Source organism: Camelina sativa, chromosome 17, assembly GCF_030686135.1.
Source record: "Camelina sativa cultivar CO46 ecotype springtype chromosome 17, ASM3068613v1".
In the NCBI taxonomy this organism is placed as follows: Eukaryota; Viridiplantae; Streptophyta; class Magnoliopsida; order Brassicales; family Brassicaceae; genus Camelina; species Camelina sativa.
Genome location: NC_141896.1, coordinates 40047671 through 40073344, shown reverse-complemented (window position 1 = coordinate 40073344; position 25674 = coordinate 40047671). Strand labels below are relative to the sequence as shown.

The 25674-nt window shown below is 33.8% G+C and overlaps 5 protein-coding genes and 1 long non-coding RNA gene across 9 annotated transcripts; 5 read left to right on the top strand and 1 right to left on the bottom strand.

The window, feature by feature from the left end:
* Window positions 1-3297: 3297 nt before the first annotated feature.
* Window positions 3298-11125, top strand: LOC104758905 (putative LRR receptor-like serine/threonine-protein kinase At1g56130). Of its 2 annotated transcripts, none has more exons than XM_087495368.1 (24): window positions 3298-3822; window positions 5334-5520; window positions 5665-5736; window positions 5855-5926; window positions 6007-6078; window positions 6216-6287; window positions 6408-6479; window positions 6599-6670; window positions 6812-6883; window positions 6965-7036; window positions 7146-7217; window positions 7394-7465; window positions 7631-7696; window positions 7941-8006; window positions 8180-8224; window positions 8352-8413; window positions 8518-8894; window positions 9004-9202; window positions 9293-9451; window positions 9556-9674; window positions 9790-10000; window positions 10083-10314; window positions 10394-10544; window positions 10615-11125. In XM_087495368.1, the coding sequence occupies exons 1-24, from the start codon at window positions 3696-3698 to the stop codon at window positions 10984-10986; spliced, it is 3093 nt and encodes a 1030-aa protein (XP_087351494.1). In that variant the 5' UTR covers window positions 3298-3695; the 3' UTR covers window positions 10987-11125. The 2 variants fall into 2 exon arrangements, 1 of the variants encoding a protein (XP_087351494.1); XR_015586819.1 differs by having other exon boundaries at window positions 3345-3822; window positions 9318-9451.
* LOC147924933 (uncharacterized) lies at window positions 10082-11479 on the bottom strand. The gene is made up of 2 exons (XR_015586820.1): window positions 11402-11479; window positions 10082-11294 (listed from the first exon to the last, which is right to left on the bottom strand). It is a non-coding gene; the product is annotated as an uncharacterized LOC147924933 (long non-coding RNA).
* A 183-nt stretch (window positions 11480-11662) lies between these two features.
* LOC104758903 (nucleolar protein 56) lies at window positions 11663-14292 on the top strand. The gene is made up of 8 exons (XM_010481873.3): window positions 11663-11930; window positions 12226-12440; window positions 12535-12692; window positions 12786-12973; window positions 13071-13323; window positions 13410-13558; window positions 13648-13782; window positions 13869-14292. Exons 1-8 carry the CDS (start codon window positions 11726-11728, stop codon window positions 14138-14140), a joined length of 1575 nt encoding a protein of 524 aa, XP_010480175.2. The 5' UTR covers window positions 11663-11725; the 3' UTR covers window positions 14141-14292.
* A 3820-nt stretch (window positions 14293-18112) lies between these two features.
* LOC104758901 (uncharacterized) lies at window positions 18113-18888 on the top strand. Its single transcript, XM_010481871.3, has 2 exons — window positions 18113-18384; window positions 18479-18888. Exons 1-2 carry the CDS (start codon window positions 18167-18169, stop codon window positions 18789-18791), a joined length of 531 nt encoding a protein of 176 aa, XP_010480173.1. The 5' UTR covers window positions 18113-18166; the 3' UTR covers window positions 18792-18888.
* Window positions 18889-20633: 1745 nt separating this feature from the next.
* Window positions 20634-22348, top strand: LOC104758900 (uncharacterized). 2 transcript variants are annotated; one of them, XM_010481870.3, is made up of 3 exons: window positions 20634-21063; window positions 21286-21474; window positions 21607-22348. In XM_010481870.3, exons 1-3 carry the CDS (start codon window positions 20872-20874, stop codon window positions 22057-22059), a joined length of 834 nt encoding a protein of 277 aa, XP_010480172.1. In that variant the 5' UTR covers window positions 20634-20871; the 3' UTR covers window positions 22060-22348. The 2 variants fall into 2 exon arrangements, with proteins under 2 accessions (XP_010480172.1, XP_087349706.1); XM_087493580.1 differs by having other exon boundaries at window positions 20646-21063; window positions 21602-22348.
* Window positions 22349-23499: 1151 nt separating this feature from the next.
* Window positions 23500-25638, top strand: LOC104758899 (uncharacterized protein At4g15545). Of its 2 annotated transcripts, XM_010481869.2 has the most exons (9): window positions 23500-23883; window positions 23980-24048; window positions 24152-24205; window positions 24296-24338; window positions 24441-24491; window positions 24638-24883; window positions 24987-25032; window positions 25120-25198; window positions 25309-25638. In XM_010481869.2, exons 1-9 carry the CDS (start codon window positions 23614-23616, stop codon window positions 25396-25398), a joined length of 948 nt encoding a protein of 315 aa, XP_010480171.1. In that variant the 5' UTR covers window positions 23500-23613; the 3' UTR covers window positions 25399-25638. The 2 variants fall into 2 exon arrangements, with proteins under 2 accessions (XP_010480171.1, XP_087351493.1); XM_087495367.1 differs by having other exon boundaries at window positions 23560-23883; window positions 24152-24338.
* Window positions 25639-25674: the final 36 nt, after the last annotated feature.

Sequence of the window (25674 nt, the reverse complement as noted above, 5' to 3'; positions counted from 1 at the left end):
AGAAAGAGAAAATATAAACCTTAGATAACCTGTCATGTGGAGGAAAATATAAGTGAAAAAATTAATTTAGTATTTTAATGTACAACATCAATCTTTTAGGAACAAGAAAAATATTAAAACATCAATCTATTAGAGACAGATGAAATAAGTATTAATTATATTCAATATCTGAGAATAATTTTTCATAAATTATGAATTTTTATTTATTAAAATATATTAAACTAATAATCTGAATAAATGCGAAGAACAGTTGTATCTTTTCGTTATACCTTTTCATAAAATATTTTATTTATTAATTTATTGACAAAAAAATTCTATGGTTGCATCTCTTTAAAAAGTTGCATCCGTTGAATGTAAAGTTGTGTCTCTTACAAACAGTTGTGTCTATTCAAATGTTCACATCTTTAGAAAGAAAAAAATATATATATATATATATTCTTCTTTTGTGAAAATTTCATACTTTCTTTTCAATTCAAAGGTACACATCTTAAAAAAATTATATATTTGTTTTTGTTTTACATAATTTTCAAACTTCCTATTCAACAAAGATTTTTCATAAATCCGAATAAATGCGAAGAACAGATGCATCTTTTATACAATTCATAAATATTTTATTTATTTATTTTTAGACAGGATCTTCTACGGTTGCGTCTCTTTTAAAATTTGCGTCTGTTGAATGTAAAGGTGTGTCTCTTACAAAGAGTTGTGTCTATTCAAATATTCACATCTTTAGATATCTATATATTTGTTCTTTTTTTTAGAAACCTTTAAACATCTATATATTTTCTTCTTTTGTGAAATTTTCAAACTTTCTTTTCAATTCAAAGGTACACATCTTAAAAAATTATATATTGTTTTTCTTTTAGAAAATTTTAAAAATTTCTACTCAACACAGTTTTTTCAAAAATCTGAATAAATGCAATTAACAATTGCATCTTTTCGTTATAGCTTTTCATCAACTATTTTATTTATTTATTATTTGACAGAAACTTCTACGGTTGCGTCTCTTTAAAATTTTTTGTCTCTTCATAATATGATGAATCAAAATAATTTGAAATTCAATTTTCAATGTCATTCTCTACTCTATAAATTATTTATCAACATACATAATTTTTACATCATCACTGTGAGAAATCTATTGCAATTTTGATTAATTTTATGAATCGTTGTACTCCTTATGTCTCTAATAGATTGATATTTTGACCATTTCACATATATTAAGAAAAGTTTAATTTTTATCTATAAATTAATTTATAATTACTTTTTGGTAGAAAGAGAAAATATAAACCTTAGATAACATGTCATGTGAAAAAAATATAAAGTAAAAAAATTAATTTATTATTTTAATGTACAACATCAATCTTTTAGGAACAAGAAAAGTATTAAAACATCAGTCTATTAGAGACAGATGAAGTAATTATTAATTATATTCAGTATCTGAGTATAGTTCTTCATAAATTATGAATTTTTATTTATTAAAATATATTAAACTAAATTATTCTAACCTATTTAATTGAATCACTGCAACATTTGCTATATTTAATATTTAAGTTCACATCACTTGGATAAAATCTTCATAAATTATTATTTACTAGATTTTAATTACAAAAATATATTTAAATGAATTATTACAACCTTTTAATGAAACCACATAAAAATTAGTTTATTTGATGAACCATTAAAGCTTTCGATTTCTATTGTGAACCCTTGTAACTTTTGGAAAATTTGATATTTATGGTTGTGTCTATGATACTAAAATAAAATTAAAATGACATATTTTCATTACAACTCTTCTTTATGTTCTTTTTTTTTATTTAGATATGTGGATTTAAGTACATCAAATTTTATTTAAAAATGCAATTACCTATCATATGTTTATAGTATTAATCATTATTTATTTAATCGTAATTTTTTTTATCATATATGTCTATAGCATTAATTATTATTTATTTAATTACATGTGAAGGTAACGTTATTTTTAAGAATATTTATCAATTAATATATGAAGAAAATTTCAAAATTTTGTACTTTTTGAATTTATTATTAATTAACCTAATAAATATAAATAATTAAAGAAAATTTGTAATAACTATTTTATTAAAATGAGTTCCCCGCGATATTCCGGGGGCACAATACCTAGTGTAATCAATAGAAAAGTAAGATATATAGATACGATTATGCTATGATTGTAAATGACAAAATATTAGGTGCTTCTGTATTCCTAAAATAATCCAAGCTTGTATCTTGGAACATGATGAAAGAAAAGAAAAAATAACTTTTTCATAGATATCACTCTTTTCGGACTGTCAAAGCCTTATCAATCTGTTAATGAAGATGGCTTCCACATCGAGCTTTTTGGACTCTTACAAGAACTTCGGAGTAGCTTTGATGCTATATCTTTCACTTTTATTCCTCGTCTTGCCAATCATGTGGCAGATTCGTTAGCAAAAGAGGCTTTAGCCTCCTGTGACTTATTGGGTTTAAACTCTATTTCTATTTAATGAAAGCTATTTGGTGACAAAAAAAAAAAAAAAGGATTATTATGGATTTTGCCACTTTTCACTCCAATTATTTGACTTTGCCATTTTCTTTCAACATAACGTGTAAACTTGTGTTTTAAAATCTTGAAAAACCAAAATGGCAAAATCCACAAATGCCACTAAGAAAAGGGGCTTCTTTCATAAGTGAATCAATTATGAAAAAATCATTTTTTGGAGTGGTCTTTGTTGATTTTACCACTTTCTTTTTCTAAGTCACAAAAATTTGATTTAACATGTGTTTTATTTGTTATGTTTGGGTTTAATCGGTTCTATATGTTCTTAGGGTTTAGTATTTGGTATTAAGTATCTATTGTATTAAACAAAAACTAAAAATACGTATTTTTTTCTTCTCAAAAATGGTAAAATCCACAAATTATTCAAAAAATGATATATCCAAAAGATTATTTCAAAAAGTGGCATATTTAACAAGAATCCCTTCATAAGTAACTCATCACTTTTATTCAATAATAATAATTACCAAGTTTGAGTGGTCGTGATGGACCTCGATCGCACTAGCTATGAATGAATTCATGTCCTGAAGTTAAGGTATACTGACTCTTCTTCACTTGCAACTTGTTCGTTGGAAATGTAATCATGAGTGTTATAATGATTAAGATAGATCACTTTAAAGAGTGGGTTCCAGTACTAGTACGAAATGCATTAGTTGCCAAATAATCCATTTAAGACGTCGTCCCAAGTTGATAATTGACGACGACTTTAAATTTCGTTTATAGTCAGTCAATCTTACGTACACTATAGTGTTGATCAAACTAAAGTTATCTTGGCTATGATTGGTGAGATTGCATAGTAAGTCTTCCCTCATAGTAGTAGTAAGTCTTCTCCTCTCTCTGCTAATAGTGTTGGAGAGAAATTTATAGCTAGCTAGAAAAGAAAAGGACAATTATTTGATATAGTATATCTGTCTATGTATCCAACTGCGTACTGTGTATATGTATTGAAAAACATATACAATAATCATAGCCATTGACATCTCAACCAACTAGGTCTAAGACAAAATGGATCTACATAGTCTATATATAAACACTCATAGCTAGTAGTCCTGTGTTTTTGAACCAAAGTGTTTATAAAACCTCTTTCATCTGACTGTCTAGCTTTTTGGACATCTTGATCTTTAGTCTTCTCCGTTGTTGAGAGATGCTCAGGCTACCGAGCTCTTCGTTTCTGCTCCTGACCCTCTGGTTCTTCTTGTATTGTTCCGGTTTGGTTCACGTGGTGGTTCGAGCCCAAAACCGAACCGTACCCACTACTCATCCGGACGAAGGTTTGTCTTTCAACACTTGACAAAAGTTCAATCATCGTCATGTCATCGATCGATTCGATTTTGTGGATTATGTTTTCAACAAACAAATAAATTATCAACCGTAAACATATAAAATGCTGCTTGTCAAAAGTAAATTAATAAATTGCTTAAGAAAAAATTATCCTCTATATATTAATATATATACAGTATACTAATATAATCACTCTTTTAGTTCAGTTAATGTGTAAACTCAATTAGTTAACAGAGAGTTGTTTAGTTAAGCCTTAAATTTAATTAAGCTTGTACGTGAATAGATTAAGGGGCTCATAATCTATATAATAATAACAATCTGAATAAATACGAACAATAGTTGCAACTTTTTGTAGTATCTTTTCATAAAAAAATTGTTTTTTTATCTGAATAAATACGAACAAAAGTTGCAACTTTTTGTAGTATCTTTTCATAAAAAAAATTGTTTAAAAAAAAAAGAAATTCAAACGGTTGTATCTGTTCATTGTAGAGTTGTGTCTTTTTAGTATATTTTATTCATATTTTTATCACAATTTTTCAATCTAATTGGTATGTCTATTTAAATAATCATGTCTTTTGAACTCTCTATATATTTGTCTCTTCATCAATAACTAACAAGTTTGTTGAACAAATTTTTTGTTTTATGTTGAATATAAATAATTTGAATATTAATATCTAATATTCAACGTTATAGCAATAGATAAATTTAATACAACTTAATAAAAAATTCAAAATTTGCGTCTATTTATCATAACTTTTCGTTAAAAGAATTTTTAAATTTATAAATAAAATAATAATAATCTGAATAAATGTGAACAACAGTTACAATTTTTTGTAGTACCTTTTCATAAAATATTTGTTTTTTTGTTTTTTTAAAACACAAACGGTTATATATGTTCATTGTAAAGTTATGTCTTTTCACTATATTTTATTCATATTTTTTCATACAACTTTTCGTTCTAATAGGTGTGTTTATTTAAATAGTCATTCTTTTTGAACTCTCTATATATTTGTCTCTTTATCAATAACTAACAAATCATTGTTCGTTGAAACAAATTTTCCGTTTTATGTTGAATCCAAATAAATAAAACTTAACATAGAATTTACAGTTGTATCTATTTATGTTAACTTTTTGTTAAAAAAAAAACTATTTTAAGTTGTGTATTTTAATTTTATGTTTCGTTGATACAATTTCACTCATTATTAAATATATATTTAAGTATAATAATTATTTATTAGAAAATTGCATTTATTCCTTACAACTATTAGTTTAATATTCTTAGTTAGAATCACTTTGTCATAATAGTTTTTTAATTGTAGCTCTTTACCATATATAATTCTTCATAAAATATCTTATATTTATAAAATTTTAAACAATGTTTTTTTGCAAAGTTGTGTCTATTCTACATAAATATTTGTTTGTTATTTAATAATAATCAAATTAAAAAAATATTTAAAAAATAAATAATCGACCGTTGTGTGGTTGTGGATAAATTAAACAGCGCGAGCTTTGAACTCCATCTTTGCGGCTTGGAAGATACAGGAGCGGAGTAAATGGAACATCAGCGGCGAACTTTGCACCGGGGCCGCCATCGACCCCAATGTCCTCGACACCAACACTGCATTCAATCCTCTCATCAAATGTGACTGTAGTTTCGAAAACTCCACAATCTGCCGCATAAACAACATGTACGCCTCTAAATCCCCTAATTATTATTTTTTATTTTTGTTTTTGCTGCACCCCATGTGTTCGACGAAATTTCCCACTGGGAATTAGTGCTTCATTCAACTCATGTTCCATATACTATGTTGTTTCGTTTGTCTTCTTCACAGCAAGGTTTATGCGTTAGATGTTAAAGGACCTATACCTCAAGAGCTCTGGACTTTGACATTCCTCACCAATCTGTACGTATTCTTGATTCATACAACCACCCACTTACCTCATTAGGTTAATATATTTGTATATGGTGAGAAATCTATTAATTTGATCCAATATTGGTCATTTCAAAATCACATCTTTCAGGAACCTAGGTCAAAATTTTCTCACAGGCTCACTGCCTCCTGCAATTGGAAACCTGACTCGAATGCAGTGGATGTAATACCTCTTCTTCCTTTTTCTTCGTTTTTGGTGATTAATTTTCTACACTTTCTTGTCTCTCACGCTCTCACATATAGGACTTTTGGGATCAATGCCTTGTCTGGCCCTCTCCCTAAGGAAATCGGTTTGCTTACAGATTTAAGATTACTGTAAGCTTCTTTATTGTTCCAATTCGAATATGTCTTCAGTACACTGCTTTTGGAGGATTTGATGGTTCCTTATACCTTATATATATATATATATATATATATATATATATATATATTCTATTTTGTTTTTTCTGCAGTAGTATTGGTTCAAATAACTTTTCCGGTTCTATACCAGCTGAGATTGGGAGTTGTACCAAACTACAGCAAATGTTAGTCTGTCTGTCAGTTCTACAAGTGCTATGTATTTATTTCCTGTCTATAATTGTGTGTTCACCGACCACAAAAGTCTTGTGCAATTAGTTTTTAAGAATTTCTTACATCTTTTGCAGGTACGTAGATAGTTCTGGACTCAGCGGGGGAATACCTTTATCGTTTGCTAATTTTTTGGATCTGGAACAAGCGTAAGATATATTGAATTCAAATATTTTTTTTTATTTTTTTTTGTAATCTATTTTTTTTATTTTTTTTTTTCATTTTAGTTTTTTCCTTGGGGTAATTGATGCCCTTGATGTTGTGCCAGTTGGATTATGGATCTGGAACTTACAGGTCGGATACCAGAGTTTATAGGAAACTGGACTAAACTTACTACCTTGTAAGAAAATTTCATTTCTACCGAGTTATATTATGGACGTGTTCCATTGCTCTTGTATATATGTTTATTTCTATACACTTTATTGAATAATTCTTCGTTGCATCTAAACTGGGAATAAACTACTGGTACGTTTTACTGCAGGAGAATTGTCGGAACTGGTTTGAGTGGTCCAATACCGTCATCATTTTCCAGATTAATTTCTTTGACAGAACTGTATGTGTTGCATTGTTGTCAGAAACATTTTTTTTTTGCTCTTTCTTTCGTTTCTTCCACGTATTCATATTTTATATGTAGGAGGCTTGGTGATATATCCAATGGAGGCTCTTCTCTTGATTTCATCAAAGACATGAAGAATCTAAGTACACTGTAATGCAGCTTTGATTCCAACTTCTGCTCCAATTTATGATCAGATAAAAGTACTGTTGAACTGTTTCTCCCTCCTCCGTGTATTTAGAAATTATGATATCTGTTGCAGAGTATTAAGGAACAACAATCTCACTGGGACAATACCGTCTACTATTGGAGGATACTCAAGTTTGAAACAAGTGTAAGTACATATGTCATTGTATCTTCACATGTTCTGAAAGCTGTTTCAGGGTCTTTTCTGTAAAAAGGCTGAGATGATTTGTGAAAGTCAATGAGATAATTCCGTATTCTTCCTCATTCATTACTAACCAGGATTAGTTTAATGTTTAACCGTTTAATTCATGTTTGTTTTTCCAGTGATTTGAGCTTCAACAAACTACAAGGACCAATTCCGGCTTCACTTTTCAACTTAAGTGAACTTGCTCTCTTGTAAGATGATATGTTGTCTGTATATTTTGGGATATTATCTAAGGTTGCTGTTGTTTATTTTGGGTATCACCTCCTTAACATTGCTAATTGGACTTTCTCTCTTGTAAGATGATATGTTGTTACCCGATTATTTTTATAAAGAATTGTTGTTTTCATATATATTAGGTTTCTGGGAAACAACACGTTGAATGGATCCTTGCCCACTCAAAAGGGGCAGTCTCTGAGCACTGTGTGAGTAACTAAATCCTTTATAATTGTTTCATCTTCAAAAGCCACAACGTAGATAGACAGTTTGTTAACAGATCCTCCTGGTATAGACTCGACTTCGTAAACTGTTTACTGGGCACTTATTTAACTCGAATAAGGTTCCACTCTTGGTGGGTGACAGAGATAACTTTACAAGAATATAAGAAAACTGTTTTTGGACATATGATATATTTGGTAGATCCTAATTATCGTTCTTTTATGCTTGCAGAGATGTGTCGTACAATGATTTGTCGGGAAGTCTTCCTTCATGGGTCAGCTTACCAAACATGAAAGTGTCAGTAAACAATAACAATAGCTTTTCCCAACTTATTATTCAAATGTTCTTACAATCTTAGAAATATTCCCACGCCTTCTTCATATCCAGCGTGAAGCCTCCTTTTTGTTGGAAATATTTATAATAATCACTTGTTAGGGAATAACAAAAAGAAGTGTATGTTGTATGTGCAGCAATCTTGTTGCTAACAACTTCACGTTGGAAGGTCTAGACAACAGGTAATTTCTTAATATGTCCTTGTTGGTGCTTGAAATTTCAATACGTTTCTTTTTTCTTTTTTTTCTTTTTTTCCCGCAGAAGGATGCAAGTATATCCGACTTATCATTTTTTTCTTTTTGTTACAAGAGTTTTATCAGGACTAAATTGCCTGCAGAAGAACTTCCCCTGCAATCGAGGCAAAGGAATCTGTAAGTGTAACAAAAAGATATCCTCATAACTTTTTGTTCACCATGTGGAGTGAGCAAACATATGAACAGTGCTTTTAAGACTTTCGCTATTGACTGGTGTCTAGATTTTAACTTTTCGATCAACTGCGGAGGCCCAGAGAAAAGGTCTGTTAGCGGTGCACTATTTGAGAAGGAGGACGGGGATCTTGGACCAGCTTCGTTTGTCGTGAGTGCTGCTAAGAGATGGGCAGCCAGTAGTGTAGGAAATTTTGCCGGAAGTAGCTATAATGTATACATAGCTAATTCAATGGCACAATTTACCAACACTGTGGACTCAGAGCTCTTTCAGTCAGCAAGACTCTCTGCATCTTCCCTAAGGTATTATGGGTTGGGGCTAGAAAATGGAGGCTACACCATAAGACTTCAGTTTGCCGAAATACAAATTGTAGGTTCTAACAGTTGGAAAGGTACTGGAAGACGACGTTTTGACATTTATGTCCAGGTCTGCACTACTTGATCGAGCTTTCTGCTCTACAAATTTACTTTTTGGTTTACTAATTTTCTCCGAATTTGGTTCTGATGAATTCTGAGATTGAGCTTTATTTTTCCAGGGAAGACTTGTTGAAAAGGATTTTGATGTACGCAGAACAGCTGGTGACTCTACTCTTCGAGCTGTTCAGAGAGAATATAAAGCAAATGTATCAGAAAATCACCTCGAAATTCATCTTTTCTGGGCTGGAAAAGGAACATGCTGTATTCCTATCCAAGGTGCTTATGGGCCATTAATATCGGCCGTCAGTGCAACACCAGGTAACAAAAAGTGGTGAATCTTTGTTTCCCCCTGATTTTCACTATCTCCAGATTCTAGTTAGTGCCTAAGTGTCACATATTCATGTTCAGATTTCACACCAACTGTTGGTAATAGGCCACCATCAAAGGGAAAGAACAGGACTGGTACTATTGTGGGTGTCATTGTTGGCGTTGGACTTTTGAGCATCTTTGCGGGTGTGGTTATCTTCATCATTCGAAAAAGAAGAAAGCCGTACACAGATGATGAAGGTATATATATAATAAGAACATAAACAATCCCTTGAGCTGAAGAATTAAAGTTGAATATCATCTCTTATATTGGTTGATTTCAAGTACTGAATTTTTTCTGGCAGAGATACTTAGTATGGACGTAAAGCCATACACCTTTACTTACTCGGAACTTAAAAGTGCAACACAAGACTTTAATCCCTCAAACAAGCTTGGAGAAGGTGGGTTTGGGGCTGTTTATAAGGTAAGTCCCTTATAGAAACGAACGAAATAGCTGTATATTATTCTGAGATACTAGGAAAGAAGGGTAAATGTAATACCTTTTTAATATGTTTTGTTTTGAATAACACATTCAACAGGGAAACCTAAATGATGGACGAGAGGTCGCGGTGAAGCAGTTATCAGTTGGATCACGGCAAGGAAAGGGACAATTTGTTGCAGAAATTGTAGCAATTTCTGCAGTTCTTCATCGTAACCTAGTAAAACTTTACGGATGCTGCTTTGAAGGAGATCATCGTTTGCTCGTATATGAGTACCTCCCTAAGGGAAGTCTCGATCAGGCATTATTTGGTACTGAGCAGAAACATGACTTGACTATCTCTGCTTCTGCCAAGCTAAAGTACTCATTATGCCATTGGGTTGGATGTTGCAGGGGATAAGACTTTACATCTTGATTGGCCAACCCGTTATGAGATATGTCTGGGAGTAGCCAGAGGTCTAGTTTATCTCCACGAGGAGGCGAGTGTTCGCATAATACACAGAGATGTGAAGGCCAGCAACATTTTACTTGACTCTGAACTGGTCCCAAAAGTTTCTGATTTTGGGCTTGCAAAACTGTATGATGACAAGAAAACCCATATTAGTACCCGAGTGGCAGGGACAATGTAAGTAACCCATAGACCCTGACCTTTGGGTTGCGACACAATTATGGATTTGTAACACATGTTAGTTTTACCAATGCAGTGGATATCTTGCGCCAGAGTATGCCATGCGTGGACATCTAACAGAGAAAACAGATGTGTATGCCTTTGGTGTTGTGGCTCTTGAGCTAGTGAGTGGAAGGAAAAACTCTGATGAAAACCTGGAGGAGGGAAAAAAATATCTTCTTGAATGGGTACGCCTTTACTATTCATCTGAGGGAAGTTGGAGATAGACATGAATCTTTGTGTGTTTCTTGTATACAGGCATGGAATTTACGCGAGAAAAGCCGTGACTCTGAACTAATTGATGATGAGCTAAAGGAATACAACATGGAAGAAGTGAAACGCATGATTGGCATTGCTCTGCTTTGCACTCAGTCATCTCATGCGTTGAGACCACCAATGTCACGAGTGGTAGCCATGTTGACAGGAGATGCTGAGGTCAATGATGCCACCTCAAAGCCAGGCTACCTAACCGACTGTACATTTGATGACACCACAAGCTCATCTTTCAGCAACTTTCAAACCAAAGAAACTAGCTTCTCCACGAGCTTTATAGCGCCTGGCCCCGGGATGTCACATAGTGACTGCGAATCTAAGCCAATGGTTGGATTCAAGATCAAGGAGGGAAGATGAAAATGTTTCCTCTCGATAATTGGTATTAGCCTATAGATATGTTTCTGTTATGGAAGATGACAGTTTTCTTCTATATGTACTGGAGAAACAGATTCCACTTCCATTCAATATAATAGTAATTTAAGAGCTCTGAGTTAAATGATGTCACCTCTAAGCCAGGCTACCTAACTGACTGTAGTAGATTTGATGACACCACAAGCTTCTCCACAAGCTTTGTGACGCCTGCCCCCGGAGACAGCGACTCTAAGCCAATGCTTGGATTCAAGATCAAGGAGGGAAGATGAATTTGTCTCCTCTGTAGGTATAGCCTACAGATACGTTTGTTTAGATACATCATGTACAAGTTTATATGGAAGATGACAAATCTATTGGAGAAACAGATTTCACATATAACTCAATAAAAATATTTTCGTACCTCCGAATTCGATTTCTTGTTCTTGTCATCTCTGCAACTTCTGTCAAAAATTTCGAAAATAGTATCACATTGTTAAAAAAAAAAAAAATCGACACATACAATAATAAAAATTTCTTAAAGCGGCCGTGATGGGCCGAGCAAAAAGATTGGACTCTCTATAAGCTAATACAACTAAGAGACCGTAAAATGGGCCAGGCCCATTTAATTTGTTCAAGGCAGCGCCATCAAACAAATCCTATTAAACCCTGAAACCCTAGTTTCGGCTCATTGTATATGTATCTCGCTCAGTAGGTTTTTAGGGTTTTAGTTTCTTCTCCTCCAAAAATGACGATGTATGTGCAGTACGAATCTTCTTCAGGCTATGCCATCTTCGAGGTGCACGGACTAGATGAGATCGGACAGAACACTGAAGCCGTTCGGACCTCCGTCTCTGACCTCAGTCGGTTTGGCCGTGTAGTTCAGCTCACAGCCTTTCACCCCTTCGAGTCTGCCCTCGATGCTCTCAACCAACAAAACGCCGTCTCCGAAGGTGACTCTTCATTACCCACTAACTTGTTCCTTGTTTTGTATCTTCATGTGTTGTGTTGAGTGTATCTTGTTATATACACTGCTTGTTCTTCGATTTAGAGCTAGAACAGAGACTTTCACTTAGGTGTTTGGTTCAGCTGGAAAAGTAAACCCTTAGATTTAAACCCTCATAGTTCAAAACCCCTGGATATATATATATATATATATATATTGTAGAAAGCGCTTCAATTTATTGTTGATTCATTGTTTTGATTATATCATTGATCTCTGGAATTGGATTTATCTGATGTTGGTAGGTGTTATGACTGACGAGCTTAGAAGTTTCCTGGAGTTGAATCTTCCTAAAGTCAAGGAGGGAAAGAAACCCAAGTTTAGCTTAGGATTGGCTGAGCCTAAACTCGGTTCACATATTTTTGAAGCAACTAAAATCCCATGCCAGAGCAATGAGTTCGTACTTGAGCTTCTTAGAGGTGTACGCCAGCATTTTGATAGGTTCATCAAGGACCTAAAGGTGTGCCATCCTTCTTTGTATTTAAAGGCCTTCTCTTGTCTTTTTGCTCGTTACCTATGGTTTGTGTTCTCATGAACATTTTATATTTGTGTAGCCTGGTGATCTTGAAAAATCTCAGCTTGGGTTAGCTCATAGCTACAGTAGAGCCAAGGTGAAGTTCAATGTTAACCGAGTGGATAACATGGTTATTCAAGCTATTTTCCTGCTTGACACCCTTGACAAGGATATCAATTCCTTTGCCATGAGAGTCAGGTTTGTTTTGTGCTTTTTTTCCCTTTCAGATTCTGTGTTGCAATTTACCTTTGAGAAATATTGGTAGCTGAACTGGTTACAATGTTCTCACAGGGAATGGTATTCGTGGCACTTCCCCGAGCTAGTGAAGATAGTTAATGACAACTATCTTTACGCCCGTGTTTCAAAGATGATTGATGACAAGTCAAAGTTGACTGAAGACCACATCCCAATGCTTACTGAAGTCTTAGGGGATGAAGATAAGGCAAAGGAGGTCGTTGAAGCTGGAAAAGCTTCCATGGGTATATTTCATGAGCCGTGTTTTTTTTATAGCAATGAATAAATGAGTGTTTCTAATATCAATTGTTCTGAGACGGTTATTTTCTTACCTATTGACAGGTCAGGATTTGTCACCAGTTGACCTGATCAACGTACAGACCTTTGCTCAGAGAGTTATGGATCTTGCTGACTACAGGAAGAAGCTCTACGATTATCTCGTTACCAAGATGAGCGACATTGCCCCTAATTTGGCAGCTTTGATTGGAGAAATGGTTGGTGCTCGTTTGATTTCACATGCTGGAAGTCTGACTAACCTTGCTAAATGCCCATCATCCACCCTCCAGATTCTTGGAGCTGAGAAGGCGCTTTTCAGGTTCAATATCTGGCCCTGTCTTATATTAATTTTCCCAAGTTTTTCTTTTAGTGTTGCGTGTGACATGTACTGCTGTGATGTTTCAGGGCACTTAAAACACGTGGAAACACTCCCAAGTATGGGTTGATTTTCCATTCTTCCTTCATTGGCCGAGCCTCTGCTAAGAACAAGGGTCGTATCGCTCGTTATCTTGCTAACAAGTGCTCTATAGCATCCCGGATTGATTGTTTCGCTGGTATAGTTCTGACAACCCTGGAGAAGAGCTTTGTGTTGTGAGAAATGCTGTTAAGTTTTAAATTATGTACCTTGATATGTCCTACGCAGATGGTGCAACTACTGCCTTTGGTGAGAAGCTTCGTGAACAAGTTGAGGAAAGGCTGGAATTTTATGACAAAGGTGTTGCCCCACGCAAGAATGTGGATGTAATGAAGGAAGTCATAGAGAATCTGCAAAAGAATGGTATTTCGTGTATAGCTTTTTTTAGTTGAAAACAGAGTTCTCCTAGAGTGATGGTGGACTCAGTGTTTGATCTGTTCCTGGTTTAGATGATGAAGGGAAGGATGTCTCAGCAAAGAAAAGCAAGAAGAAGAAGGCAAAGGGTGAAGAAGAAGAAGAAGAAGAAGAAGAAGAGGTGGTGGCAATGGAAGAGGACAAGTCAGAGAAAAAGAAGAAGAAAGAGAAGAGGAAGATGGAGACAGCAGAGGAGAATGAGAAATCAGAGAAGAAGAAAAAGAAGAGTAAAGCTGGAGGAGACGAGGAGACTGATGATGGCCACAGCACGAAGAAGAAGAAGAAGAAGTCAAAGAGTGCAGAGTAGGGATGCAAAACATAACAAACCCTGTATTGTATTTTTATTTTTGAGTAATGTCGGCTGCGTTTCGTTTTCTTAGTGAACTTTGGATAATTTTTGTTTTGGTCTGGAAACGATGCGAGATTTGGTAACATCATAATATTGTTTAGGTTTCACGATTCTGTTTCTGTTTTACAGGCTGTAAGTTCTGTAATCACACGATTACTTCGGAAAAATATCATCCGAAGTGCATATCAAAATCTCCCATGCTATGTGAAAAGATTAAATGGTAAAATTAGTATGTTGGCTGACGTTTACAACCGTGGAGTCTCCATTTTACAAAATACTACAACTGCTAACAATAGACTATTAGTAGTGCTTGTATATAGACTATTAGTTGTGTATACAGCATTAGTCTAACTTTTTACGGTAGGGATTCTAAATTGCCTCCATATATCATCATCATGCTAGTAGTTGTGGTTGTATGGAGTAATGTATAAATCTATATAATAATAGCAATCTGAATAAATGCAAAGAACAGTTCCGTGACATTTTATTAAAAAAAATTCAGTTGCATCTTTTCATCGTGACTTTTCATTAAAAAAAATATTATTTAATTATTCTTTTGACAAAAATTATATGGTTGCGTCTCTTTAGAAAGTTACATCTGTTGAATGTAGAGTTGTGTCTATTACAAACAGTTGTGACTTTTGTATATAATATTAGTTCGTTTAGTTTTTATTGTTTGTTTATGTTTTCGCTTGGCTCTGTTTTCGTTTGGCTCTGTTTTTGTTTCAAACTTTCCTTTTAGTTCAAATGTACACGTCTTTAGGATTATATATATTTGTTCTTCTTTTGGGAAATTTTTAAACTTTCTTTTTAACATATGATAATAGTAAGCTGAATAAATGCGGACAACAATTGCGTCTTTTCATTATGACTTTTCATAAAAAAAAAAATTAATTTTTATTTTTTCGACACAAAAATTATATTGTTGCGTCTTTTTGAAAAATTGTAAATGTATGTTGACTGTAAAGTTGTGTCTCTTACGAACAGTTGTAACTTTTCCGAACAGTTGTGTCCATTCAAATGTTCACATCTTAAACTAGTATAATTCTTCATAAATTATCTTTATTTATTAAAACATATTAAAAGAAATTATCCTAACCGTTTAATTGAAGCATTGAAACATTTGGTAAATTTAATATTTAAGATCACATCACTCGGATAAACTCTGCTTTCATTTACTAATCATGTACGTGCAATCCTATTTATGTGTAAGTTACTTAGAAAACATTGTTTTCATTTATTTATATTAATATTTCAATTGTTCTAAATTTTTAATAATCAACCATTTGCAAGTATTTTTAAAAATTACTAAATATATATTATTATAAGAATGAATTTTTTGTAAGGATTATTGATTTAACTAAAGGTTTATGGATTTTTCTTAAAAAATAAAGTTTTAAATTTTTAATGAAGTCATTTAGATTATAAATCTGTTTGTATTTTTTTCACTCATAATTGTTTTTACCTTTACAAAAAACTAGATAAATAACCAACATCTTGTACAGAGAAAAATAAGTAGTAAGTACATTTAATATTGGATTAACTATCTACATAATCTATTAGAATTGTCAAAATATTTAATGACTTTAGACTTTTTATATATCATATGTTTTGTCTACAAAATGATAGTTGTTTGTATTATATATTCATCTACAATTCCACCTCTATGAATATAGATATATTCATTTTTATTAATGTATATTATAAGTGAGTTATAAGTGAAATGTGTGATAGTTTTTGTTTATTTATATTTAAATTTGAGATTGATTGGTAATCTTCTTATTCTTAACACTGATTCTTCAATAATTTTAAAAACCAGCGACTAAATATAGTGAGAGAGATGAAGAAAATCGACACTTGTGTCGCTTAAATACATCTCCGAAAAAACCAGCGACAGAAACACGGTGCAATGATTCACAGAAGATATTGACGGAAATGATTAAAAGAGAAAATTGCACTATAATTACAGTCGTTAGAAGGTGTCACTGAGACTCACAAACGAACAAGGCTTATGTCTAAAAGAAATAAGGTTATTAATTTGATAAATTTTGATTTATTGATTTCAGAAATATAAATATGTAAACATATTCATTAATATAAATAGGTAAACATATTCATTTATAAAAATATATTTGAGTTATGTGAAACATTGTAAATAATTAACTTAATTTGAACGACTTTACATTATGTCATTTTATGAGTGGTCTCAATTAATTTTTAATATCTTTTCAACTTTTTATACGATTATTTTGGAAATTTATAGTGTTTTATACAATGTATTCATGTTTTTAACAATTAAAACAAAAAAAAAAAGAAAGATATTTAAACTGATAAATCTATAAAAAGACATTAGAGTTCAAAATTACCAAATAAATCCCTTATATATATTAATAGAGAAGCATTCTCAAGAAAATGCTGATGTGTCGTCGCTAGAGAGCTCGAGAAACCAATGAATTTATAGCCCTCATTTTTATGGATATTTACACATAATTTCTATTGAATGATTAAGGAATATTCCTTTTCAATTAATTGAAAAAAAATCAAACATTTCAATTTTAAAATATTTTTAAATCATTTTTATAACATATATAATTATTATAACATTATTAGATCTAAAACATCTTAAAACCCAAATGTACTCACCTATTAAAAAAAAACTGAAAACTATTCACATATTTAAAATTTCCAAAATAAAATTATCATAATAATCATTATTATGGGCAATTGACTTATTTAATACCATTGATATAATATTCCACGGGTGAAACATATTTTTACACAAAATAAAATAAACAAAATAAAAAATCTTGCATAGATTGAAAAAAGAGTGGATTATATATTAAGTTCATACATAGTAGTTTGATCTAAACATATTCTCACGGGTTATATATTTTGTTTTTACACAAACAAATTTTAGATCCTCGAAAATAACTTTATTCATAACACTAATTTTATCTGCATAGATTTATCCCGCACATAATGCGGGTTGTTACCTAGTAATTATACATTTTTTTCAAATTAACACTCTATATGGTGATGTTATATGTAAACATATAAGCATTTATAGATATAAATATGTTTAACTATATAAATATGTGGGAATAAATATAAGAATCTACTTATCTTCAAATGTATAATTGTAGGCAACGAATAATTATATAATATTAAAATAGAAAACAGAATTAAATAAAATATGGGGATTTAATTATATTAAAAATTATTTTAAAAATGCAACTACCTATCATATGTTTATAGCACTAATCATTATTTATTTAATCGTAAAGATTTGTATCCCTTATTTGCATATTTTACTTGTAATTTTTCTCAAAATAATTGAGTGAAATATGTGTAAGTTACATCAATGGCAAAATCTGTAAATATTCTAGTCAAAAGGTAACCCACTAATTAAATGGACTTAAAAGGTCATTAAGAAAGATACGTCAACATAAAACTTCTGTTAATCATATGTAAAAATAAATTTATTTTTAAGAATATTTATCAAAATATTTTTAAGAGTTGTATTTTTGAAATTTATTATACCATAATTTAATAAAAATATACTAAAAAAAAATTGTAATAAATATTTTATTAAAATGAGTTCTCCCACGATATCGCGGGGGCTCAATACCTAGTTAATTAAAAAACATAGCTTATATAAATTGCCATCTTTCTACGTAACATTGATTTGAGGCCATATGATTTTCGGCAAAGAGAAAAACTAATCTAACCCGCTTGATACCAAATGTAGTAGAATAAGAAGAGCAGCTTGCATTTGAATGGTCAGTTAACAAAAGGTTAAATTGAATAGAGGTTGAAATTGCGTATGTGACAATAGAGCGAGCTACCTCCTCATGCATGAACGAGAGATAGCTCGTGACCAACCACGGTCCCATATTCTTAGTTTAAATACGCATTTCACTTCACACACCCCTCAAAAGAAATACTATAACACAACAATCAAATCAATAATTTTCCTTAATTGGCATGATGATCATCAATTTTCTCCTGTTAACTCTTCTAGTGATCATCTCTCCAATTTGGGCCGACAAAAATCTGATGATAAATGAATGCCACAATGCACAAGCACCGACCACATGCATGCAGTGTCTTGAATCCGACCCAACCTCCGTTCATGCTGACCCTGTTGGTATCGCCGGAGTCGTCATACACTGTCTCGACTCTCGCCTTAATATCATCATCAAGCAAGTTTCCTCTCTATCTAATAACCATATATGTTTTTTTTTTGTTTCCTGTAAAATCTTGGATTATAATGTAACAAGTATTGAATTGTTGTAGCAACCTAACGGAACTATCGTCAAAGGAAGACAAAGCTGAAGTTAAGAAAGTTTTGAAGGCTTGCAAACAGGACTTGTCGATGAAGGTACCTAAAAAATTGTCGGAAGCCAAAACGGATCTGAGAAGCGGTGATTACGACAAAGCCGCTAGATCGATAATGCTTGCACTTGGCTACCCTCTGAGCTGTCGGTCCAATCTCCAAAGTGTCAAGTTTGATGAGTATTTGTTTGAGGAGTCTTTGGAGCTATTTAGCCAAATCAACATATATGCCCAACTCTCTGATGCTGCTATGAGGATCATTGATCGCTTCTAATAACCTCCGATCTCTTTCTTTTTCTCTATGTACGAAACTCAACATCGACGCTTAATTACCCCAATTAAAATAAAATGATTCCCTCTATTATACGACATTATGTTTTTTTATTAAATCATTTTTTGTTTTGTTTTAAATTAATGCATGATTTCATTATGCTTAACATTCGAGATCATCTAGTAGTAAACGTGATGTTCTGTTCTTGAAACTAAACTCATCGATCTTTAAGGACAAACGTGATGGGCCACGCATCACCAATTCCCCACCCAATAACAGTTTAGTAATTAAATATCACTTGCCTGACTCGATGATTCTGAGTCAGGCTTTTCAAGCCATTGGTAACAAGGACTGGTTTCTATTTGTGGACGTCATGCTTGTTGAGGACAAGGCCGTTGTTGAGCTGCCGATGACTAAAACTGCTGCTTCTTCAAACCCTGCTCCGACTCTTCCTACTCTGATAACTCATGGACCAGAGGAGAAATCATCAAAAAAGAGGAAATCTAAAACTTCGGCCAACGGAAGTCGTAAGACACCAGCTCTTGGGGTTGAGACGTCAAGTGGTAAAAGAGAGGTTGAACCTATTGCAACTGGTTCAATAGCAAAAGGTAACCTTCGTTTTTTTTTCTCTAAATATATATATATATACTGCTTTAAAATTTATTGGTCACAATTGACCAAGAGAAAAATTCTTGCACATACGTTAGAACTTGTGGATGAGAGCCATAATAATGATGAATTCGTTTCAGGAACAATAGCCAAAGGTATGAAAATAATTAATTAGATTATGGTTGAAGTTAGTGATTCTCTTCATTTTAATATGTTATTAGTTTTGGTATATGTTAGTATTAACCGTTTGATTAGCTCCAACTGCTACAGAGAACCTTCGAACTGATGAAATGTACAAAACCAGTGTTGCTGAGAACCAAGGTCGTGTTGATGCTACTTCTGAACCAATGCAAATCGGTAAATTTTCACTTCCTGATTTGGTTGAATGAATATACATTTTGATCCCTTCTTAAGTATAATAATGTATGTTTGTAACATGGGCGTTTTCTAAAATAATGTGTAGAAACTGGAACTGGTACCAAGGAAATTGTTGAAAAAGTTGGTGAGGAGGTTAAGTCTGTGAAGCCTAAAGAAGATAAAGAAAGTAAAGGCACCAGCTAAAGAAGTTGCTTCTAGCTCACAAATCGTTGAGCCTCCTCCTGCTGAAGCTACCAAAGAAGATTCTCTGGAGAATTTGGACAATGTTGTGAAGAAAATTGTGGAAGACGCTTAAGTATTTTGCTCTGCTATATCAGTATTTCTTGTATCTTGATCTCTCTTTTTTTTTTTTTTTTTTTTAAAAAAAATTTTATGTGACTGAACATCAATGCTGCTTCCAAGTTTAAGCAACTTTATTTCCTTTTTTTTTATTTATCATGATTAGTGAGTGGATTGTTTTTGGTTTTAATTCTTGATTTCATTTATGCACAAAATAGTAATCGTATTACCCCCTGCTCATCATTTTTTTAAAACTAGAGATGCATTTTGAGAAATATTTCAAATTTTATGCAATTATATGGATTAACATTTTTAAAAAATCCTTTGGTTTAATAACCATCGAAAATATATTCTAACAAAAAAAAACTAAAAATTCGAATTTTACCGGAAAAAAAAAAAAAAGGGAAAAGGGGGGATATAATATAATATTGAGGGTAACGTTGGGCCTGAGTGAAATGTTAAATGGGCCATATATATCACCCACTTACCCAACAATAGTGCCAGATGGCGGGACTATAAATTTAACATTTTTAATTAAAAAAAAAATATTTAAAATACAATACACGGCGGAAAATACCTAATTTAATTATTATTACTAATAAGATAGATACATACAATACAATAATACAACTCGCCATTGAAATCAAATCGACGAAGCAGAAGAAGGTTCATAGACAGTGTATCATCTAATCCAGAGGTCTTATAATTACGCTTCCCTTCACCAATATTGATTGCTCCTTTTTCTTCGGCCTCTCTGGATCTCTCTCTCTCTCTCTCTCTCTCTCGTCGGCAGTTTATTTGAATCTACGGACGGAGTATGGCATCGGTGGTGACGGCGACGGCGTCAAGCAAGGTGGAGAAAGGGCATCAGCTATACAGAGACGGCAAGTACAGGGAGGCTCTTCTCTTCTACACGGAGGCTCTTACAGCTGCTAAGCCCAAACCCCAGAAGATCGCTCTTCACAGCAACCGCGCCGCTTGTTATTTGAAATTACACGACTTCAATAAGGTTCTTTTGTTTATTTATTCTATTTGAAACCTCAAGTTTGAAACTTAGAAATGGTTAATTGAAATCAGTGGTAATGAGTGACGTTGGAGCTTGTTTACTTGAAATGAATTCGAAGCTAATGATAAGATCATGAATGGTAGAAAACAAAGGCAAAATGACTTTTTGAAATTGTGAAAGTTAAAAAAGGTTATATAAGTTTGTGTGTTTGGATTCTTCCATCAGGCAGCAGAAGAATGCAGTTGGGTGCTTGAGCTTGATCAGAAACACAGCGGAGCTTTGATGCTGAGGGCTCAGACTTTAGTCACCCTTAATGACTACCAATCTGCTCTTTTTGATGTCACCAGGCTTTTGGAATTGAACCCTGATTCTGAGGTTTATCTCAACCTCGAGTCTCGCTTGAGGACTCAGTTGGTATATCCTTTATATTTATAATACTCTCCCTCTCTTTTACTTTTTTTTTTTTTTTTCTTTACGGTATGGATCAATTCAACTGTGTTTGGATTTTAAAAAGCGTTTCTTCTTGTGTTTCTTGGTCAAGGAAAGTCCCTTGCTCCAATTCCTGAATCTGAAGAAGAGTTTGAACAAGACCAAGAACAAGAGAGTGACGACGTTGAACAAGACACAGCAGAGAAGAAATATAGACAAGTTGAGCGGGCTCTCCATGAGAGAAGAGATAAGAGTTGTTTTGACTCTGTAGTTGCCATCAGGAAAGATCTAGAGACTACTCTAAACAAGGGGGAAGTTGTAGCACCTAAAACACCAGAGGTTAGAGATCAGAACAGCAAGGAAGTGCCCTTGTCTGGAAAGCAGCAATCTAATGCGTGGCAAGCCATACCTAAGCCTAAGGGTCATTCAACACTCGATTACGCCCGTTGGGATTCAGTTGAAGATGATTCCAGCGAAGAAGATGACGATGACGACAGCGATGACAGTGATGAGTCTCCACCCCAGTACAGATTCCGTGTAAAAACCGTTGGGGTTCGTCCTGTGAAATGAATATAGTGTAGATAGGAAACATGGGATGATTTCTTGCATATTGTTGCACAGAAGAGCTGGCAACAAAAAAAGCATTAGAGATAAAAGTGGACTAGTGTTACCAAAGCTGACTAGCCATGTTTTATATTGCCTCATCTGCAATTGGTTTCAGCATGCATGTAGTAGTGTGCTTGTGTCTATTTATACATGAAAACATAGAGTTTAGATAAGAGATACACAATACCGAAGACCATCTTCAAATCAAATGGTGTGTTGTTCTATTTTTTTAATGAAATCTTTCTTTGCCTCACAGACTCTACAATTCCTACTTTATTGTAAACGGTCCATGCCATTACGGTACCTATTCCTTCTCCCATCTCTCGCTTCTCCACTGTCTCTCTCTCTTGCCCTCCCTTTACCATGAACTTTGAAGACTGATTACCACCCACACAGTCCTTCGCAACAAGATCCATTGAGCCACATTTGAAACATCCATTCCCTGTAACCATTTTTGCCGCCAAGTAAAGCTGAGCTTGCAGCGTTCCATGTTTTGTCAAGGATTTATACAGTTACAGTATTTCTTTTTTTCTGCCGGAACTGTGACCAAAGTTTGGATACACTCTGGCTGAAATGAATCCACATGTATTCGTCTATCATTGATCAGAGCATTGTCCATCTGGAAAGCAACAACTTGGTATAATTTACAAATCTATGTCAACACTTCAAGTTGACATTTACCTTAAAGTAAGCTTGTTCACATGCATCTTAAAAAAATCTTAATTAACAAGAGATTTTTAGTCACCTATAAAAGGGCTAGCACAAACTGTCACCTGTCTTGGAATCCCTGATTACATCAACCCCTTGACCTTTCCATATTCAGACATGAAGATACACACAACAGCAGAAAATTGTGGTTTCCAAGCGAACACATATATATAAAGGAAATTATCGCTCCGATATGACAGTTCCGAAGCGTGAAAAAATGGTATATATGGAGGTCAACAACATCATGCATGAGACAAGAAGAAAAAGAACAAAATATCACAAACACAGATTTTATATATCAAGCACCTACCTCAGTCACAGGACTCAGTAAACAGAAGAGATGTCAGGAGGCTTTACCTATATCTCACAGGACTCAGGCCTCTGGGATATATATATCTCCTATCTGCAACAGCAATACAAGGTCAGATATTTAAACGTATTTGATACAACTACATGACAAACTGAATCCGTGATGCTTACAGTTTCAAGTACTAGAATGGGCAGCCTTTTCGTTCAGATTGTATCACTTGAGTTTTTTTGTTCAGATTTTTGCTGTTGATCTCTTGGGGTTTAAATTGCTTCATAACCAAACCTGAGTTGTTTTTAATAAGAAAAGAAAAAAAATAGCTGAGGGGCTGAGGGGGTTAAAAAACACGAAACTTATAAAAAGTCAGGGACTCATAGTCAATATAAGGAGCAGACAGACAGCGACAAATGAAAAAAGTAGGAATATTCCAATAAAAAGACGCCACGTAGTTTTAAATTGGGCAAAGCCGAAGATCCCGAGGGCCCTTTCTGCGAGATCAGCAAATGTCTCAAAGCGGCGGTGACTTCAGCCTCCCCGACGAGATTCTCGCCGTGATTCCCACCGACCCTTATGATCAACTCGATCTCGCCAGGAAGATCACTTCCATGGCCATCGCTTCTAGGGTTTCAACTCTGGAATCCCAAGTCTCCGGCTTGAGACAGAAGCTTCTTGAGAAAGATGGGCTTGTCCTTGAACTTGAACACAAAGTCTCCTCCTTTCAGAGACTTTACCATGAGTCTGAGTCCACTTTGAAGAATCTTGTCGATGAAAATGTAAGAATTCTCTTCTTTTTTTTGCTTATCTGTTAGGTTTGACTTGGATCCGAGTGTATGTGTCTTTTACTCAATTGGTTCATCTTTGGATTGAAGATGAAACTAACTCAAGAACGAGATTCACTGGCCATTACTGCGAAGAAACTCGGTCGTGATTTCGCAAAGGTTCTTGCTTTTTTTTTCATATGTTCTGTGTATAGATTATATTTATTCATTTCATTTTGATTTCGTCGTGCTCATAGCTCTTATGTGTTTGATTTCTGTGTAGCTGGAAGCATTTAAGAGACAATTGATGCAGTCATTGAATGATGAGAATCCATCTGTATGCTCTCTCTCTCTTAACATCACTACTTCTTTGACATCCTATTTTTTTCATATCTGGAACCAAAAACTAATGTTCTTCTTTCTACAGCAATCTGAGACAGCTGATCTCAAAATGGTTCCTCGAGACAAAGGTATTGTAACATCTCTTGTTGACCTTCATTTTCTTTATTTTTTTTCCTTTATGTGTTCATGAGATACTTGTTCTGATGTTATCTACTCTGTGTCCATTGTAGATGAGAATTCAAATGGCTTATCTGCACGTGGTTCCTACTCAAACAAAGAAGGTAATTTGATGCCTGATTTATGCAATTATTTAACATACGTTAGGCCAGAAGATTACTTGTTGATGTTTGTAAAACAAATGAAGAACCTGTTCTAATGAGGAGTAATTTTGATGTATGTATGTATGTGTAAATGCTTCATAAAACAGGTTTCAGTGAAGCCAGGCAAAGACTGCCTTTGACACCGCAGTTCTCTCCCGCGTTTACGCCAAGCGGAACACCGAAGATGATATCTACTGCTGCGTCTCCGAGAAGCTACTCTGCCGCTTCATCGCCAAAGCTATTCTCTGGTGCCGCATCTCCAACATCTTCACATTATGATGTACGTCTGTGGTCTTCAGCAAGCCAGCAATCTTCAGTGCCAAACTCTCCTCCTCGCTCACATTCTGTTTCAGGTTTTTACAACTTCAGCATTTACAATAATGTTGTCTGAATTTACATCATCAATGTGATTGTTCTCATCCTCACAAAATCACAAACTCACTATTTCTTATACAGCTCGCCATCCGCGGATTGATGGGAAAGAGTTCTTTAGACAAGCCAGGTACATATTACAAATTGTGAATTTCCTGTAGCCAGCAACCAGTAAATGAGAATGAATGATAGATATATTAGCATGTTGAGTTTGCAGGAGCCGTCTGTCTTACGAACAGTTCAGTGCATTTCTGGCTAACATCAAGGAACTAAACGCTAGGAAGCAGAGCCGGGAGGTAATAATACCTACTGCCCTCAAACACAACTCTTGTGAGAGTCTGAATTTGTACTACATATAATGTTTGAATCCTAAAATGGTGTCATCTCTCTCATCTTTTATCGCCAGGAAACATTACATAAAGCAGAGGAAATATTTGGAAAGGAAAACAATGATCTTTACATATCGTTTAAGGGACTTGTCACTGGCGGGCGTTGAAAGTTGAAACCAAAACAAACACCAACTTCGAAGCTTTCTTTACATGACCGACCAATTTAGTCATGACTAATCCCAAAATTTGTAAAACCTCTTTTAACCATACAAAAAGAGCCAGGGAATTTTGTTGTTGAAAGTCCCCCAGTTCTTTTGCTAATAAGAGTTTATATATATATATATATATATATATATATCTGTAGAACGCAAAACAAAGATCCAATAATGTATTATCATCTTCATCCATTCGTTGCTGCCTTAGTTGAACAGATGAACAAAGGA

Coding starts and splice junctions, on each gene's coding strand:
- LOC104758905 (XM_087495368.1), top strand. CDS start 3,696: ATGCTCAGGCTACCGAGCTCTTCGTTTCTGCTCCTGACCCTCTGGTTC. Junction 5,737..5,854: donor TTGACATTCCTCACCAATCT/GTACGTATTCTT, acceptor CACATCTTTCAG/GAACCTAGGTCAAAATTTTC. Junction 7,218..7,393: donor TACTCAAGTTTGAAACAAGT/GTAAGTACATAT, acceptor TTGTTTTTCCAG/TGATTTGAGCTTCAACAAAC.
- LOC104758903 (XM_010481873.3), top strand. CDS start 11,726: ATGACGATGTATGTGCAGTACGAATCTTCTTCAGGCTATGCCATCTTC. Junction 12,441..12,534: donor GGTTCATCAAGGACCTAAAG/GTGTGCCATCCT, acceptor ATATTTGTGTAG/CCTGGTGATCTTGAAAAATC. Junction 13,324..13,409: donor GCTGAGAAGGCGCTTTTCAG/GTTCAATATCTG, acceptor GTGATGTTTCAG/GGCACTTAAAACACGTGGAA.
- LOC104758901 (XM_010481871.3), top strand. CDS start 18,167: ATGATGATCATCAATTTTCTCCTGTTAACTCTTCTAGTGATCATCTCT. Junction 18,385..18,478: donor CGCCTTAATATCATCATCAA/GCAAGTTTCCTC, acceptor GAATTGTTGTAG/CAACCTAACGGAACTATCGT.
- LOC104758900 (XM_010481870.3), top strand. CDS start 20,872: ATGGCATCGGTGGTGACGGCGACGGCGTCAAGCAAGGTGGAGAAAGGG. Junction 21,064..21,285: donor AATTACACGACTTCAATAAG/GTTCTTTTGTTT, acceptor TTCTTCCATCAG/GCAGCAGAAGAATGCAGTTG. Junction 21,475..21,606: donor CTCGCTTGAGGACTCAGTTG/GTATATCCTTTA, acceptor GGTCAAGGAAAG/TCCCTTGCTCCAATTCCTGA.
- LOC104758899 (XM_087495367.1), top strand. CDS start 23,614: ATGTCTCAAAGCGGCGGTGACTTCAGCCTCCCCGACGAGATTCTCGCC. Junction 25,033..25,119: donor GAGTTCTTTAGACAAGCCAG/GTACATATTACA, acceptor TTGAGTTTGCAG/GAGCCGTCTGTCTTACGAAC. Junction 25,199..25,308: donor CTAGGAAGCAGAGCCGGGAG/GTAATAATACCT, acceptor TTTTATCGCCAG/GAAACATTACATAAAGCAGA.